The sequence below is a fragment of the Palaemon carinicauda genome, chromosome 41, assembly GCF_036898095.1.
Source record: "Palaemon carinicauda isolate YSFRI2023 chromosome 41, ASM3689809v2, whole genome shotgun sequence".
Taxonomy (NCBI): domain Eukaryota; kingdom Metazoa; phylum Arthropoda; class Malacostraca; order Decapoda; family Palaemonidae; genus Palaemon; species Palaemon carinicauda.
Window position 1 is genome coordinate 6286235 of NC_090765.1, and position 19848 is coordinate 6306082.

Below are 19848 nucleotides of genomic sequence, written 5' to 3' on the forward strand. Positions count from 1 at the left end.
GGAGAAGAGGATGAAATTATCAAAAACTTGGAAGATGGTTAGTATGATGGCTGCCTTGGTGACAAAGAATTCTAAAACTTATGTAACAGTTTGGATGCAGAGAGAAACTTTTGAGAATTTTTGTTTACTAATAATCTAATTTATGTTTTCTTATCTTTAATACATTTTATTTACCTTTGTATGTTGAAATAAAAATACTAATTCATGTAATAATTATTTCTTTTAGTGGTTACAACAAAATCTATAGATAATAGGCCTGAATCGTCTTACTTTTAGGTAGTAGGTTGGCCAGGGCACCAGCCACCCATTGCGATAATACCCCTAGAGAGTCATTGGGTCCTTTGAATGCCGGACATTACTACATTGGATTTCTCTGTTTGTTTACAGCTTATTTTACCTTTACCTACACGTACACCAAATAGTCTGGCCTATTCTTTACATATTTTCCTCTGTCCTCATACACCTGACAATGCTGAGATTACATAGCAATTCTAATTTGTTCAAGGGGTTAACTACTACTCTGTAATTGTTAAGTGGCTACTTTCCTCTTGGTAAGGGTAGAAGAGACTCTTTAGCTATGGTAAGCAGCTCTTCTAGGAGAGGGAAACTCTAAAATCAAAGCATTGTTCTCTATTCTTAAGTAGTTCCATAGCCTCTGTACCATGGTCTTCCACTGGGTTGTGGTAGAGTTCTCTTGCTTGAGGGTACACTCAAGCACATTATTTTATGTGGTTTCTCATCTTGTTATTTTGAAGTATTTATAATTTATTTATGAAAGAATTATTTCAATGTTATTACTGTATTGTTCTTGAACTTTTCTTGTAGTTTATTTCCTTATTTACTTTCCTTACCGGGCTATTTTACTGTTGAAGCCCTTGGGCTTATAGCATTATGCTTTTCCAACTATAGTTGTAGCTTAGCAAGTAATAATAATAATACAGTAATAATTTGGAAAAATACATGGTAGTCTCAATCAGCTAAATGTGAAAAAGGGAAAAGAGGCATATTCACTATTATCATATTTTATGATATAGTACAATATTACTATGTGGATACTATGTGTATGATTAATGGATACAGTTAAGAAAAACATCAGTTTTAACAATATAATGTTACTTTAATATACAGCTGTACTTATTAACCAGTAAATGTATATATAGTTTGGTCAGTGTCATAGCCAGGGCCAGGAGTACATACTCTAAATTTATAGCTTGTGTATAATGCAACTCCCTTAAAAATAGCTTTAAAGTAAGGTTTTCAAAAGTTGCATGATATGCAGTATATACGGTAGTTTAAGGAAAGACATAAAAATTTGAGGGCTATGATTTGAGGAAAATAACTTAAAATGATGTCATGAGTAAATAAGGCTGTAAACATGAGATGGAAAGTCAAACAAAATTATATTATCATCATCTCGTGGAGTGGTAGTGCCATCATTGCCCTTCAAGTTGTGCACTCTATGCCATATCAAAAATGTTCGCAGCCTCCTCTTGTCGTTTAGCAGCAGCACCTTTTTAACCTTCTACTTTACCTTCCTTCATGCTTTCTATCTTCCACCTTTCTTTCCAGCTTCTTAATAATTTCTTCATGATGCATGTTCAAGGTGTCCATTCCTCCTCCAGTTTAACCCTGGCTATATGGCTTCCATTCTATAAATTAGTCAATCAGTATGCTGTATTATGATGATGTCACACTTCCTTTCTTTAGTTACGGTTCTAGATTTTATATTGTGACAAGTATAGTCTTACTGTGATGGTTTTATTTAATTAAACTTATTTAACTGAGTTTCAGCTTATGTTTATTGAAATTTGGGGAAATATAAATCATAAAGACGTGGTTTAGATCAAGTTCATAGGTGTTTGAAGTAAAACGAAAGGTAAGGATTTGAATTACTCTACTGTACAGTATACAGCAAAACTTGTGCTACCTGAATTCAGTGATTTTCATTCGAAAGTTACTAACTGGCAACTCTTACATTCTTCACATTTCTAATGAGTGTAGGTTCAAAGCATTTTGAAATTTCACTCAATATAAGAGACAGTTCATTAAGCACAATTTTAGAGAATTAATGCTATCTTTTTTTGTGAAAATTTCAGCTAATTCCTCATGGAAAAATTAATCCAATAATCTTTGATTATTATAAAAATGTAGAAGAATAAAGACTCAATTAGTCTGACTTTTTAGCTATCATAGTAATGTATTTGACGTAAAGAATGTATCGGATATATAGTTATGGGTGGAGTCTAACGAGACATCAACTGGCACAGTGGCAGTGTCGCGAGTCACGACAGTCGCGGTGACACACACAGTCTGACAAAATATGTCTACTCACCTAGTCATCTGTTACACACGATTGGAGCTACCCAACCGCAACCGGAAATTATAATTCTAGTTGAGCGGTATTTCATCAGATTTTCAAAAATAAAGGCAACTAATCGACAAGACAACTGAGCATATATGGCTAAAACAATACGATGAAGGAGAAAGGTTGCCATCCTCAGAGATGGGAAACCCTGCTACACAACCACATAAGGAAATGAAGAATTAACCAATTTTTATAACCAAGGATTTATTTTCAAAATCATTTTCCATTCTCAATAGTAGATAAGCCATCGTAAGCTAGTGCTTATCGATTTGGGAGTCTGTGGGTGATGAAAATATTTGTAATAGATTGGTTGACATTATTTTCAAAAGGAATAAACAACCTAGACTCGCCTACTAAATATTACTCTCTCTCTCTCTCTCTCTCTCTCTCTCTCTCTCTCTCTCTCTCTCTCTCTCTCTCTATACCTATAAAATAATGACATTTTTTAAAAGATGAAATTGTCTTTATTCTAATTGTTTTACTGGAATTTGCTTGGTTTATTTTCCACATGGGCCTATGTATTTGAAAAAATTATACGTATCTGTTTTATGATATTATAGTGGTCTATCATTTACTTAACCTATAACGATTGTATTGTCAGTCCTAATCATTATCTATTACTTAGTTTATTAATGCCTTTATAGTAAGTTTCATCTCTTGAGATTTACTTAGGATAGCGTTAGACCAAACTTGTGGAGGTTTAAATGGTTCAATTTGCATCTCCTTGCCTTACTCTTAGGCCACTTTAACTTTATGCTTCTAATTATATAATTCTAATCAAGAATATAGTCCTAGTAAAAATATAAAGAAGGATTCATACTATACATAGACTGTGGAAAATCTCACAAATAGTACTATATGGCCTGATAAACACCCTTTATAAGTTACAAGATTTGGTGCATACATTCACTGCTGTTATTTAAATAACATACAGCCATGTCTTAGTATGTTATAAAGCCAAGACTCCAGAGCCATATTATTCTTATTATTATTAATATTATTATTATTATTATTATTATTATTATTATTATTATTATTATTATTATTATTATTATTATTATTATTCGAGATAGGTTATTGTAGAATCTGGCACATAATAAATTTAGCTGTGGGTGAATATATCTGACCTGATTATTGACTTCTGTTCATACAGTAAAAGTAAATAATAGAGGTAGAATTAATTACATTTCTAATAGCAAAGATAACTCACCACCTCGCTTATTTTCTCATTTATTTATCATCATTTCCTCTCTGTCTCTGAAGAAACCCCTCTTGAGACTAGACTTATATAGGTAGCATTGACTATAACCTAAGCTACCAGGATGGTTTATAATAATTTATTGCAAGTTTCAAAACTGTGAAACTAACTTTTGCTTTGTACATAAATCGTCATAAGAAAAATTAAATAACTTTGAATTCATATACTATTTGCATAAATTGTTACCATTAGACGATAAGACTAAGATTAAATTTTTTCTGTCTTGGCACCATCTTTTCCAGTTTCCTTCTATCCAGACAGACAATCTATGTAACAAAGGGATTCGTGCTACATTGACGTATTTAATATATGTTCTGAAATATTACTCTAGCATGAAATGTTTTTTTTAACAATCTAATATTTTCCAATGATAAAATTCTACATAATAATGGACCAACGTTGTATCATGCATGCACGTTTACAAAGTTAAATATATGTTTTGATACCAAGTAGTAACTTTAAAACAGCGCTCGTCTGATGCAAAAATTAAAAAGTATCACCAGTTTTGCTGCATACTGTACAAGGTAATTCCAAGACAGATTGCAATAATGTGCTTTGGAGTGAAAAATTTCATGGTGGATATCTAGCCTTGGTTTTTGTTATTTAGTCTTAAAAAGTCCAGTGTTCATAGATTTCATAGTGTGTATTTTAAAGTTGCTGAACATTGAAGAAGGGAATTAATTTGATCTATACTGTATGTATTTTAATTTTCAGATTGAGGGTTTAAAACTGGATAATACTTCTTTGGAATTTGAAGAACCAGCTCTAGATGCAGAGTTCCTTGATGTCTACAAGGGTACCAATGGAGTCATAATGATGCTTGACATGACAAAAAATTGGCAAGTAGACTATTTGTTTATGTGGTTTATTAAGATTACCTAACAATTTGTCTTTCTCATTTCCTTTAATTGGCCAATAAACTCATTCTAATTACAGAAAAGTTAACTTGTCATGTCTTATCTGTCTGCATTTCCTTCGGTATCCTGTCCGAAATCTTTTTCTTTTGTTACATTAAGGAATATGAATACAGGAACTTCTGGCATATGGTGATTGAATGAGGAATTTGAAAACTTGATATAATTGTTTGAAATTATTTTTGGTTGAATGAGGAAATGCCAGAGATGTATTTTATAGAGGTTCTATATTCTTTCCATGAAAGGTTACCTTTGTACTTATACTACTGTAATAGCTATTTGTTCTGTAACTAAAATACAAACCAATACTATTTATAGGAGTATTATTTTCGTGAAACTGAAAGACGATTCATTAGACTTTTAGTGAGGGTTAACCATTTACCCGATAGTTAGCGGGGATGGGGGAAGAGTAACTACCCTTCTCCCTCACATACCTGGGCTGTGAACCTTGCTTAATTTTGGCTTGGGGAGAGAGGCATTGTCTCTCACCCCCCTCTAAGTTTCTGGCCATTTGACTTATTTATCCTTAATCTTATGTTTTCTTTTATGTATATAAAATTGTTTTAATGTATTTATATACATTTTAAGCTTTTATTTACAGTGAATGCTGCTGTTTGTGACAGAATGGTGCAGCAGGTTCTCAAGGGCAGGGAACTTTCGCTTACAATCTCCCTCCTTGAATGACGGATAATCTGTAGGCTGGGGGCCTTCCGAGTGACTCGGCTGGCACTGCATGGGAGTCATCATCATTTGAATATTTCTCTGTTTGGATGTTGACATTGCCCTCCCCCCTAAATGTTTTTAGCGGAAATCTGCTTGCGCCCTTCACAGAGCTTGACTTTGGTCTTGCTCTATCTCAATGACAACGCCGCTCACTTTACGTGGGCGGCCGGCAAATTTTGTGCAGGGGGAACGCCTTTCCCGTTTGCAGGTTAGGTTGCGCTTCCAAATGGATATCTTGATTAATTAGGTTGAAATAATGACTGTTTGTAATTTAACTTTTCAGCTTTGATGCCACTCTCCGTCATGTGATGATGGTCTAATGGCCATTCTTGATGGTGTAGGATGCGCATGACATTTAACTTATCCGCTTCCCCTTGGGAACCCCACTTCCCCCTGGAGGGTTGAGTTGTTCTCCCAAGTAATTGGTTTTATATGGTGAATTAATTAATTATAATTTTTTTTTACAGTTTTACGCTGCCGCTCTCCTCCTGTTGATGTTGGCAGGCAAAGGGAGTGCGCAGTCCTTAATATGTGTGTGTTCTCTTGCGGGACACCTTTCAAGTCCGTGGAATAGGTGCTAATCCCGACGGAATTTTTCTTGCATAATTTGTTTTCATATTCCTCAGTTAGCGATGCCGTACTTCTTCATTCAGCTAAGACAGCTGGCTTAGAAGAGCAGTGGCGTCCGTTCCTATGGAATCTGCAGTCCCTGCGCTGTCACTTTCCTGTTCTCCTGTGCCTGTGGCAGCTCCTGATCAGCACCCTAACTTCGAGGAACTAGCTCCTGCTACGTTTTCTCAGGTAGCGCTTAACGCAGACTTTCAACTTTAACAATGCTTGTTGATGGGAATCAAAGAGCGCTCCTCGAAGGTCTGTCTCCAGGGGTTGGACTATTTCCCTTCCAAGGGAGAGTTATCCTCCCCAGGTGTTGGGCTGGTCTCCCTTCCAAGGGAGAACTTTCTTTCGTCATCTCTGTCTAGCAACCTTCCCACCTGCTGTGAGAATTGCTGACAGCTACATCTCATCGGCTTTGTGGTTTTTTTGCCAAAGACTACACTCTCCCCATGCTGAGCTGACTTCTGTAGGGGCGGAGCAAAGTCCAATGCAAATCTCCTGCAGGTGGACACTTTTCTCGCTCGCGAGTGAGAACCCCCTTAGAGACACCCATCCAGAGACCTTCCAGAGATCTTCCTGCTGAACAGTCTTCCCTGTGGAGTATTCTCTTCGACGAGCTCGCTGAGTTTGTGGTCCTCCTCATTGCCTTAGACACGCTCTTTTGCCTTTGGCAAAGAGATTTCTGTTCGGCTCGTCGTCGACATCTGCCGAAGGATCCCATTCGGAGGATCTTCAAGGACCTTGCTGTTTGCCCACTCCTCAGCTATCGCCTTTGCCAAGATATCGTCAGCCTGACGAGTTTCGCCAGTCTCGCCGTTAACCCTCTAGTTCCCGACCTTTGCCTGTCTCACAGGACTCTCCTTGAACTTGGACTCAGCGTTCGCCAGCCTTGCAGCTTTTGCCTGACCAATGCTCCTCTTCGAACTTTCGCCATTGAACTGCTAAACAGCTAAACCATTCAACAGCTCGCCATTGTCAGCTAGCCTATTTGTAGCTCTTCGATCATCAGCTTGCCGGTCGCCAGCTCTTCGATCGCCAGCCTACCAATTGCCAGCTTGCCGATCGCCAGCTTACCAATTGCCAGTTTGCCAATCAAAAGCCCAACGATCACTGACCGCTGATCACCATGCCGATCACCGATCACTGATTGCCACGCCGATCTCCAGCTCGCTGGTCACCAGTTCGCCAATTCGCCAGATCTCCAATCACCGATTCAGTGGCCAGACGATCTCCAGCTTCTTACCAATCGCATCAATCGACGATTGGCCACTCATCGTTTGCCTTCTAGCCATGCAACAGCTCTCTCTTTGTCAACTTGGCGTTCGCTTCCTTGCTGTTCGCTGTTCGCCAGCTCGTGTTCATCAATAATCCAACTCAAAATCGACTTCTCTCCTCTCTCTTGGGCTTTCACTACTTCGGTAGCCCTCCCATGTAGAGTTGAAGTAGCTGCTCCCTAGTCTCTCTCTTCGGAGAGTACTCTCATCTAGATGACATAGATCGTCTTCTCACCTCTCGCGTGGGCTTATACTACTTCGGTAGCCCTCCTGCGTAGAAATGAAGGAGTTTAACGCAGGTTTCCTTCGGAGAACCTAACCCAGTTATCTCTATCGACGATTGGGGTAATGCACGAGTGCTGTCTACCATGACAGCTATGACAAATTAGTTGCTAGGTTGTCGGCATCTTGTGTACCCCCTGGTCTCCATCGACCTATATGCCCTCGGACCTTCATGTGAGCACCTTCAGCTTCCATCTGCGAAATCCTTTTTTGAAGAAACATATTTGCCCAACCATTCATGAGATTCAGTCTTGCTCGTGAACTCGGACAATGACTCTCTTCCGTAACCAGAGCTCTCCCTTCGACCGAGTTGTTCGTAAAGATCTTCCTTTCTCATCCTAAAGCAAGATTTTTTCAGTACAGTAATAGTAAAACCCCTCCTACGAGGTTGAAACACTCGGCTCATATTTTTGCCAAGGACAGAGATTCCACGTCCAACCCGCAAGAGATACTATCTTGTCTCTTCCATCCTCCTTTAGGAGGTGGGAAACAGTCTCTCTTTATCCTCGGGATTGGAATATCCAGTCTCCATAGAAAACGCGGTTTGTCAAGATACCGCAGAGCTTCTTCCATCACTTCTTACAGAAGTCTCCGTTTTAGTTTCTTCTCGTGGAATGAGTTTGATATTTAATCCCTCATATGAGGGGAAGGCTTGTGATCTTATACATACAGTTAGCCCATGGCTTTCTGTACAGGATCGACCACTGGGACTAATACTCCTAGCCCCCTTTTTGGGACATCCATTCGGGAATGATGTTTCAGTTTAGCTAATCACCGAGGATTGTCACAGGGGTTTCTACCCTAAGGTCAGTCTTCCCCCTCAGGATCGGCCTCATCTCCGAAGACTTTGGAGGACTGGCTGATCCTAACAGTCTACAGCTCCTCTGAAACATCTGCTTGAGTTTACCATAATCTGAAAATTGGTAATCTCAGGAGAGACCCGACTGTCATATCGAATACTGATATCTGTAGATATGGTCATCAGCCTGCAGAAACTTCCGCTGGTTCAACAAGACCGCATCAGTCTCCGTCGAATCCCATATCTTCTGCAACAGCCAGATCCCAGGTCCTTCAGCACCAGATATCTTCCTTTCCTCTGCTTCTCTACCAAATCTGAGCAAGAGTCTCTCCTGATAAGGAGGTTGCCAGATTTGAATCTCATCCAGGGATTCAATCTCCTCAGTTCTTCCCCCTGAACTGATTTCTCTCCCCAGATGCATCAAAGAAAAGGGGGAGGCATGCTGTACACTCGTCCTCTGGACTGTGGTCAGAGTCCGATTGGTATGGCCTCTTAAACCTCTCAGATATGAGGGGAACTCAGTTTTGAGCTCCGGCTCATTTTTCGTACAATGCCCGATGTGTACCTTCAACATGGGGTAGAACTCTGGGCTTGGAAACAGAGAGTGCAGTCAAGAGGATTGCCTCTAGACGCTAGAACTCTCCCTTCTGTTGTAGGGAGAATTACCGACTATGTCAGGAGATGTTGATTGTGTCTTTCCCGACTGTGTAAAAGACTTCTTTCTCCCGTCGGTCTCCCCTTCGGAGGATTCTTCGAGTGAAGGGAGGGATTCATCCATTTCCCTGCCGAGGGAGTAGTTCCTGCACCAGTCATTATGCAGCAACCTTCCTGCTTGGTGGAAGGATCGGTGACAGCGGCAGCAAACGGTGGCCGCCTTTCCCATGTACGAGAGAATCTTCCCTTTCCTGGTGTGTCTCCCCTTCGATGGATTCCTGCCATAGAAATTAGGTTTGCCCAATCTCTGCCATTGCCCTTCAGAGCAGGCCTCGTCATCAGCAGTCTTGTCTCATAAATAGACTCGTCTCGCCTACTGATGTAGATCCGATCCTGAGAGGTCCTACGGGAATTGATTTCATCCATTCCCCTCCCTTGATCTTCAGGAACAGGCCATCAGACTCGTCTTGCCCAGCAGACTTGTCTCGTCAGCAAGAGTCGTCTTTCCCAGCAAACTCTTCATGCCAAGTCGACTCATTTGCAACTCCTGATGGAGGGATAGATCGAAGGCTTTGGCCAATCAAGGCTAAGTGGACTGTAAGTTGTAATCATAGAAGGGGTATCCCTCCCCTCAATACCACTATGCCAGCATTAGGGGAGTTCGTCAGTTACCTTTGGAATTAGAGCTTCTCATGGTCTCGGAAATGAAAGGCCACTGGTAGTCCTTGAGCCTCGCCTTCAGACCGGAAGGAATTAATCTTTCTTCCATGTCAGCATCGCCCCTCATACAGAGTTTCGAGCAGACGGACCCTTAGTCAGAAAGGAGACCTCGTTTCAGGACTCAAAGCTCTAGAGGTCACCTGACCTTGATGACAGGTCTCCCATTCATGTTGACTTCGGCCAAGAGAGTCGGCAAACACCATGGGACGCCCTTAACGTCTCTCATTCACGACGATGGGCCAAGTAATGCTTGACCTCGTTTCTGGCAGCTCAGATCCTAGAATCCGATCGCTTCGGTTTGGGAGTCTTTCACAGCATCACCAATGATCCAGATCAATATTTACTATGCCAAAGAGAAACTGGAGGCCCTTCCTCAAGGAACTACGAGAGCTTGCCCCGAGTGTCAACACTTCATCAGCACGGGAAGGTCAAGAGGAGAATCATGAAGAACACCATTTCTGCCTGGATTCACAAAGTCATTGACGTCGTACTGAATCCAGATCCTCTGATACGACCCAGAGCACACGATGTCAAGGGCATTGCTATGCTCCTCGCATTCAAATGAAACTACTGTGTGGCACGGGTTCTACAAGCGAGTATGTGGAAGCATCAAATGACCTTCACCGGCCACTACCTACAAGACGTAACCCATAGGAGACTCTATACGTTCTCTATAGGTCCTGTAGTGGCTGCATAACAACTGTTTTAACGCCTCAAGCTCCATGATGGACAAGTAGCAGGAGGTTGAGGGCATTGGTTTTAATCTGAGTGATTAAGGACTAGCTTTTCTTCATCCTCCCCTCTCTTGGGGAAATCAGCATACAGGATCATCTGCAAAGCTGACTTCAACGAACTGCAGGTAAGCCATTCTTCCCTTGTGTAACCTGGTATTATGTCAATACTGTTACGTCCCCATACCCTATCAAGGGGGGTTTTTTGGTTTGTCTAGGTGACCTCGGACAACTACTATGACTCGGAAGAACTCTCATCTTGACAGTTACATTGCCAGTGTCACAAACACACATCTTGTGTAGACTGCAGACCATGCATAGCAAGGTTTTAGCAAGGTGTAGTGTTTCCTTCTACTATGTGCTAACACACATAGAGTGAAATCCCTGGGTCAAAGCCGAAAAGCCAGATTGGCATGGACATTCACCTTCCTAATTGGTGAGTCAACCCCCATAAATAGCGTTGGTTGGTATTTTAGGTATGGAACTAATGACAAATTTGGAAGAAATTTGTATTTTTCCTAACGATATATACCTGTTGCTATTTATACAGATTAGCCTGCCAGCACCAGTCCCCCTTGAAGTCTTACTTACAAGCAAAGTGTAGTTCAAAACCCAGGTATGTGAGTGAGAGGGTAGTTACTACTCCTCACCCCCCCCCACCCGCTGACTAGCAGGTGGGTGGTTAATCCTAGCTAAAAGTCTTATGGCTTGTCTTTCAGCTTCGCCAAAAGTAATACCCCTATGAATAGTTACAGGTTTGTATTATTAAGAAAAATACAAATTAATTCCAAATTTCTCATGTTGACTACATAACTTTGTGCCCTTTTAGTGATTAACATATCTGATGGAAAAAATTTTATGTAGCAGTTGTAGATCTATTTTCAAGAAATTTATCTTTTTTTTAATTTTTAGCAATCATTGTATCCTCCATCAACAAATTTTCTAAGACCTTGCATTGTGGGTTTCTGATTTTTTTCCTTTAATTGATCAGGTTAAGTGTGTTGATACTTATTTCTCATATACAAACTAGTCTTATCTGGTTTTCCTCTGTGTAGAATGGAAATAACTAAAATATTCTATTTGCTGCCGAGTATAACAACATTGTAAAATTTGCTTTTGTTCTGGCACCAAATACAAACCTATTCTAAAACAATTAGCCTAAAAATTTTAACTTTTCCTTTGACTAGAATATTTGTGTGTACATTCGTGTGAGAATGCGGATTTGTCCAGGTAAGGAATGGAGCCGATGCATACGGCACGCCTGTTCGCAGGAGTCTCCATTCATTGTGTTCTGGGAGTGGCCTTCCTCACATTGTCAGAGATTTGGAAAGCGCAGGAAGAAGAAGGCTAAGAGAGATTCTTTGCCTTCTGGGTCATCCTCCAAAGTGAAGGAACCTTGCCAACTTATTCCTGTGCTTCAATCTGGCCATGTTGACTCTGCCCGATCGGCCTCCTCTGGGGATCTATCGTGCAAGAATGGAGGCACTTTGACTCTAGGACAACCCGGTGGCTTGGAAATCAATGTTGTTTCCGCTAGAGAAACAACTCCGACTTCCCCTGCAGAGGATTCCCTCTCCACCAATGCTTTACACCAACTTTGGCCTATGTTAGTCCTTTCAGTCTCTATGTCGAGAGAGCACCTGCTAGAGGTATTCCGTCGTGGGAGAAGAGGTTAGAGTGAGGCTCCCTCTCCCAGTATGGCTGTAAAACCCAGACCTTCCCCGCCACATTTAATTTTGGCGGACAATAGCAATAGTAAGATGAATACTCCTCAGCGTATCCCATCTGCAGATATTTTTCTTGGGGACTCTCTAGAAGTAGGCTTAGCCTCCCACTTGAGGAAAGGATGCCCCTCGTATACGAGTGTGCGCCCGTTGCCCCGTTCGTGGACCTATCAGCCCACATCGATGTTGGGCGTTGTTCGTCCTTTCCACCCGAGGAAGAGAAGACATTCACCTGATTGGGTTTTACTAAGCATGTCCAAAAAACTTCAGTTCCATGCTCAAGCTCTTTGAAGCGTAGCCTCTCAGGTCTAGATGTAAGTAGATCTAGATGGACTTTTACAGCTCCAGCTGCTCACTGTCGTGTCATTAGACAAGACTCCCCAAAAGATCATAGACGTAGCATGTCGAAATTTTACAAAGCGCTTTAGTGAATGAACAGGCCAACGTAGAATGTTCTGGTGAACACAATGGAAGGGCGAGTGAGAGAGGAAAACAAAATTCACTCGCACCTCCTTGCCAAACCTGCTGAGCGGTACCCCTTTCGCATCACGATCAACCAACCATAGATGAGGGAACTCAGCGCACATTCATTCCCATGTGCACCTCCCACGAATGCAAGCATACCCTAGATGAGATTAGGCATATGTGTCAAGCAGAAAACATCAGCGCGCTCGCTATTGCGAGCTTAGTATGAATTGAGACAGGCATTAAGAGATATTTCGCTATAGAAAGCAGAGACCTCGCAAGCACTATCTCGCTACAAAGGAAGGCAACATGCCCAGACTGTGAAGTTACCTCAACAATGGTCGCCACGACTACTTTCACCTCATCAGCGCTCGCCTCGCCAGCACTCCCCCCTTAGACGAGGGTTTGATGTGCCAGGCCATTACTTACCCTCTCAGCGAGCTCTAGATCAGCACGCACTGAAAATGCGCTCACCTCTCCATTGAGAAAACCAGGAAGGTCCTCACCCTTCTTACACTTACCCTCTCTGTGAGCACCTGACCAACGTGCAAGCGATGCTCGCTCGCCTCACCATCAAAAGAGATTAGCGCGTTACTTCCCTTCACAACACTCGCCTTCTCAGTGAGCTCCTGATAGGCGTGCATTAGAAGTACATGAGCATAGATACCAGAGCACACAAGCACAATGCATAGCTGGACTTGGTGCTTTTTTAGTCTGTCCAGATGAATATTCACCCCTTATTAAGAAACAGGGAATAGCAAAGACGAATTCCTTCGCTCAGGATAAACCTTGGTTCCAAGATTTGATGAAGGCTATTAAGAAAGTAGTTACAGAACCATCCTCTTCACCTAATAAGAGCATATATAGTTCCTTGGGAAGTTTCAAATTCTTCAACAAGGATCCCCGCTCCTTCGGATCCCAGACGAATGAGTGCACAGCTACTCTCTAATCCTACTAAATGCCTCTCACCGCCATTCAAACTCTTTAGGTATGATCGATACCTACAGTCCAAATCAGTCTCTGGTTAGGATCCAATGTGGGAGAAATCAGACATTATCCCTGTCATACCCAAGAAACATAAGAGGCGACAAAGAGCGGAGACCCCTCCACCAGGGGACTAAATCCACCTAAGAATGAACAGGGGCTCAAGATATCCCAGAGAGATCACTCTGATGGAATACAGGTTGATTCCCATAGACTTGGAACCAGTAGTCCAGGGCCCATCGGCAACTAAGGAACCTTCGCCAACAATGGCTCCTCTGAAGGATACGGTTCCTTCCAAGAATATGGCTCCTAATAAGGACATGGGTCTTCCTATAGATACAGCTCATTCTATGGATCCAAAGCCAACAGAGTGAGGGAGAAAGGCAAAACCTTCACTTCTGCATAATTCTTCAATCCGCCCAAGGGAACCGAAGGACACCAAAACTGTCCCGAAAAATTGGGCTTCATGGATGCATCAAAGGGCACCAGAGGAACAAACCTCACTCCATAGACCAAACCCTATTCAACCTGAACACAGCTTACTACCCCCCAGCGCTCATGCCTCACATCAAACCACTGTTGACGAACGACACTTTCTCTGAGCTCCTAGAAACGTGAGCTCAGGCCAAGAAGAACCTTTTGATGATGGTTCTGACCACTCACAGAACAAATTACCTCCTTTCACCAGCCCGACAATCTCCCTCTTGGAACAGAGGGATGTAAACCATGTTTTCCTTCAGGTCATACACTGCATGAGAAAGGTGAATAATTTGGAAGAACCAGACTCTGCTCCCACAGAAAGGAAGGACACGATTCTTGACTTATTTTATGACACCCCTAGACCAACTAAGGCGAGGGTAGTCTTTCTGTGGTCGAGAGGATTCAAGGGTGCCAGAAAGAGAGCTTATACTCGTGTTGCAGGGAATTCACGATTCCTGCATGCCATCCTTTCCTCCCGCCCACTAACCCTACCATATGTCAGGCAAAGGAAGTTCTACGGCATCGTAGCTGACGCCACATCCCCTCTTCCTATAGACCCAGCAATCACAGCCCTAACCCGTAACTTGTCATTAGACAAACTGTCATCTCTATCAGTAGTATTCTTGGCAGCAGATGCTGCAAATATGGAGCGGGTGGCAAAATGTTCCTTACAGGCATCTTCCTTGCTGGATTACTGGTTGGGGACTGTGGGGTATCTATTCAGGAACGAGGACTTCACCAGCAAACAAATCAGAGAAGCAATGACTGCTTTCCTGCTTTCTATCACTCGGGCCTAACACAACGTCCTCAACCAAATAGTCAACTAGGTCCTGAGACAGTGAGACGCAGTTGTCTCAAGATTTAAGAAACAAGTCGCGAGGAGAGAAGCAATGAGGCTGTGCAACATCCTGATGGATGCCCCCTCCATCATTAATGTTGAGGACATAGAGGCAGTGGTGGAAAACTGGAGGAAATCGAGCCAAGACTCCTTTCTCCAAAGGGCGTTGTCATCCCGACCATACACTACAGAACCTCAGCAACGCCCCTACCAGCCAAAAGTGTCAGGGACAAAGGAAAGGTCCTCATCAGCCACAACAATTGGCACCAAGGACCAAGAGCCAAAGGCAACCCTTTCAGCCCAGAGGACCCAGGAGAATTAGAAGAGGCAGATGGAACCAACAGGGTTATACCCATTAACTGGGATATTCCTCCAACTAGTCCACCAGTGGGAGTAAACCTGCAAAGCAAATGGCAGAGGTGGATGTCTCTTGGGGCCAAGCCTTGGTTGGTTGCCATTCTCAGGGCAAGATATCATGTCCTATTCACTCTTTCCCTCCCTCCTCTGACCTCCCAGTCAGTGATCATAAGCTCCTACTCGAAGGGATCTGTTAAGGAGGAGGCCCTTCAGGCCGAAGTCCAGACCACGCTGGAGAAGAACGTTCTCCAAGAGGTTCGAGACGTCTTCCCAGGCTTCTAGAGTCATCTGTTTCTAGTTGAAAAGTTGTTGGGAGGCTGGAGACCAGTTATAGACCTCTGTGCCTTGAACAAGTTTGTTCAACAGACTCACGTCAGACCAAAGGACTTTTCACGCATAGTTCCAGATCTCCATCCATCCCACCTCAAGGAAGTATCTAAGGTTCTTCCACAACATCAAAATATACCAGTTCAAAGTTCTGTGCTTCGTCCTGTCCACAGCACCGCAGGTTTTCACACAAAAGTTTATCTTGGTATCCACATGGGCACATATGAACAGCCTTCACTTCCTGCGCTACTTAGATGACTGCCTGATTCTATCAGAATCGAAGGAAAAGGCTATCACTCAGCCTTGAGCCTCACCTTTAAACTGAATGGAGTGGACATTTCCTCGACAAAATTAACCCTCCTCATATGAAGTTGCGAGTTATCTTGCCCTCGGTTGGAAGTCAGACCGCCTCTATGGAATGTAGTATGAGTGCTACAATCCCTGAAAGGAGCTTCCTTTGAACCTCTTAGTTGGGCCTCAGAGCATGACCTAACTCTAAAGACAGTGTTCTTATCCCTGGCCTCTGCAAAGAGAGTCAGCGAGCTGCATGGCCTGTCCTATGACGTCGCCCAGTTAAGGGGATGGGGGCAAGTGACACTCAAATTCGTCCCTGAGTTTATTGCTAAAACTCAAAGTCCGGTTGTAGCAGATCCTAGATTTGGGCCTTTCTGGATTTAGTCTCCGTACTGTAACAAATGATCCAGATAAACTGTTATTATGCCTTTTAAGGGCACTGAGGAAGTACCTTAAACGGATTATATGGGCTTGGCCGCTGATCAATAGACTTTTCATCAGCTCAGGCAGGATCAAGAGAAAATTAACAAAGAACTCAATTTCTGCCTGCTTCAGGAAGTTCATTGAAGGAGCCCTTCAAAGGAACTCTTCTCCACTTGACCATAAGCCCAGAGCTCATTACGTCAGGGGAATAAGTACGTCCATGGCATTCAAAAAGAACTTTAATATAACGCAGCTCCTATAGGCTGGTATGTGGAAATGGTGGTCAACCTTCACCACCCATTACCGGTAAAACATAACCCACAGAAGCTATGACACATTCTCCATGGGTCCTGTGGTGGCTTTACAAAGCATGATCAGTGACGCCTCAGCTACCTCGTAGGACAGGTAACAGTTAGTTGATGGCAGATTTTACCTGGTTGTAAGTCTAGTATGAAGGTGCATGTGACTGGTCTCTTTCTCCCTTCTTCCTCCCCTCTCTTGGGGCTTGAGTGAACCGAGGAACTCTGCAAGCTGGCATCTACTGACTGTAAGTGGCTATCATCATCTCTTGTGTGTCCAAATATATATTCAGGTATATTGTTATGTCCCCAATTTCCAAGCGAGCTGGGACTTGGAATGTCCAGGTAAATAACAATGGAGTCTACACCTTGACAAGTCACATTACTTAGTTCCCACATTGTGTAATTGCTCAGGCCGTAACTCATATTTAGAGTTAGCGAGGTGATAATGTGTACCTACCACAAGCTCTTATGCAGCATAGGGGTCACACCCGGGGTCAGGGGTCAGCCTGTTGATCGTGGACTTCTACCCACCTAAGCATGAGTCTCTATAATAAAGAGCTGAAAGGTTTGTATCTGGTGCCAGAACAAATGACAAATTTGGAATTAATTTGTATTTTTTCTAACCACACAAACCGGAAGCTCTTTACACATACTGGCCCACCATCACCTACCCCCTAGAAGTCCTGCCTTCAATTGCAAAGTGGCGAGTGTTGACTGGTGCGCATGTGAGCAGGGTGGAGGCTCTGCCTCCCACCAAACCCCCCCTTCTGGCCAGCAAAGGGGAGTATCACTTTGCTCAAAGTTTTACGGCTAGTTTCAGCTGTCACCGAAGTGAATCTCCATAGTAAAGAGCTTCAGGCTTGCATGGTCAGGAAAAATACAAATTATTTCCAAATTTGTCATATTTAGACATATCTGCTTAGAAATACAGTATAGCAGTTGTCTTATTGATACTGGGAACATACGATACATTTTGGGTCACTAAAACAGTTCTTAATATTTTTTGGTATGTTTATGTGATATGCAATCTTTGTATATACAAATATTATCTTTCTTAACCTTCAATATTTCATATACCACATCTTTAATGACTGAAAATATTGTACAAGGCTTTTTGAATTTTGTGTACTGCCATTAATAATTGACATCAGGCAAAGATTTGCTGTACTTTATTTTTATATTATTTTGTCACTATCATTTTATCCTGACCACTTGAGTCAATAATAGTTTTGTTTTATTTGTCATGACTGTAAATGTTAAAGAGAAGTTAATGATGCAAATCTCGATTGGTTTTGTAATGTATTTCTTTACTTTTAGGACGTTTGAATATGTTCGCCGCGAAGTTCAAAATGTACCTACACACATACCTGTGCTGGTCTTAGCCAATCATCGTGACATGGGGCATCATAGAGTTGTTTCTGAAGATGATGTTCGTTTCTTCATTGAATCCTTAGAAAGGTAATTTATGCTTTATTATATTTTATTGTCTTTAACATTGGAAAGCTGTACTGTACTAGGATTACAGAACAGATTTAGTACATTATTACATCAAGGAAATTGCTTATGAATAGGGTTATATATTTTTTGTTTATTAATATTAAGAATTATTTCAATGATTCTTTCCCGCAAGTCATATCAGCGAATTGTTTCCATGTAATTTGGTGTCCAACCTGCAAAGTATTGTGCTCATGCTACTGGACAGAAACCGCACTCAGTGGTTACCATAGTCCTTATCAATCCTTCAGTGTTGTTTCTATTAAATTTACCTCTTTCTCTCTCTCCTTCTTCCAATTATTATTGTTGTTATTACTAGCAAAGCTACAGCCTAGTTGGAAAAGCAGAATGCTATAAGCCCTAGAGCTCCAACAGGGAAAATATCCCAGGGAGGAAAGGAAGTTAGGAATTGAATAAACTATGTATGATAATTATTGAATAAAAGATATAAAATACCTCAAGATTAGTAACAACACTAAAATAGATCTATCATATATAAATGTTGAAGAGATACTTTTATCCACCTGTTCAACATAACATTCACTGCTACTTTGAACTTCTGAAACACCACCAATTCAACTGTCTGAATAGGAAGATCTTTCCACAATATGGTCACAGTTAGAATACAACTTCCAGAATACGATGTAGTATACAGTAGAGTCGTATGATGAAAGCAAGACTTATAACTACATACTTAGAACAGTACTACACACAGTATGGTAAGGTGTGGAAAGATCAGAAAACGAAGGAGTGTCAGAATTATGAAAATCTTATAAAACATGCATAAAGAACTAACTAAACAATGGTGGCAGAGCTTTATATCTAGATCTAGAATAAGAAATTTTATTAGCTGATAAGTTTTTGTCAAACAAAGTAAAATGAGTGTCAACAGCTGAAGACCAGGCAGGAGAATAATACTCGAAACAATGTAGAATGAAAGAATTAAAACATCACTTCAGGATAGATTGATCACCAAAAATCTTATAAGACATTCTCAATAATCCAATTTTTTATACTATTGAAGAAAAAACAGACCAAAAGTGTGTCTCAGAAGTAAATTTGCAATCAAGAATTGCACCTAAAATTTTAAAAGTTATATAAAGTTAAAAAAACATTATCAATGCTGAGATCTGGATGTTTAGGAGCAACTGTTCTCGACCTATTTATAATCATACTTTTAAGTTTTGTTTGGGTTTAACTTCATCCTCCATAATTTGGACCATGATGGAAAGCTTTTGAATTCAAGTCAAAGAACTGGGTTTCTGAGATTTATAGCTTGTATTCGAAGCTTGATAAATTTAAATGACCAATTGGAAGTTCTGGCCAAAAATAAAAGTTTTACTCATGTAAAATGAACGAAGACCATTTGAATCATTTTTTGCAGGGGTAAAGTAAGAAGTAAAGGGGGGTGCAATATTAACCCTACTTCCGTTAAGTATTTTGCTTCTTATAAGAACCTTTTAGTTCAAAATGATATTCAGGATGTCCTCCGCAAAAATTCCTTATCTCTAAAGTTCGTACCCATCCTCAAGTATTGAAGCAATGTTGCTCATTTTAATAACTCGATTGATGTTATAAATGGGTCTTCTCCCAAGAACAGGTTAATATCTGATAGTTTGCATGAAAGTGATGTTAATGAGAACTATACTTAGATGCCTATGTCCTATCACTTAACACTTTGTTCAAGTAGTATTGTAGCATTCATTGCAGGATTCATTGTTCATAAATTGAAGAAATCCATGTGTTGTAAAGCCTGCTTAGTTTGTTTGACTGCCAATGACAATAATGTACTGTATTACCAATTTTAACCAAATTGAAAAGTAAA

The 19848-nt window shown here is 41.4% G+C and overlaps 1 protein-coding gene across 4 annotated transcripts in view; it reads left to right on the top strand.

Annotated features, from left to right (window-relative positions):
• Window positions 1-19848, top strand: part of LOC137632240 (rab-like protein 6) — a 174379-nt gene that overhangs the window by 25811 nt on the left and 128720 nt on the right. For all 4 annotated transcript variants that reach the window (XM_068364127.1, XM_068364126.1, XM_068364125.1 and 1 more), the window contains exons 4-5: window positions 4338-4462; window positions 17847-17987. In XM_068364127.1, the coding sequence (XP_068220228.1) occupies window positions 4338-4462; window positions 17847-17987 (266 nt within the window). The remainder of the gene's footprint in view (window positions 1-4337; window positions 4463-17846; window positions 17988-19848) is intronic.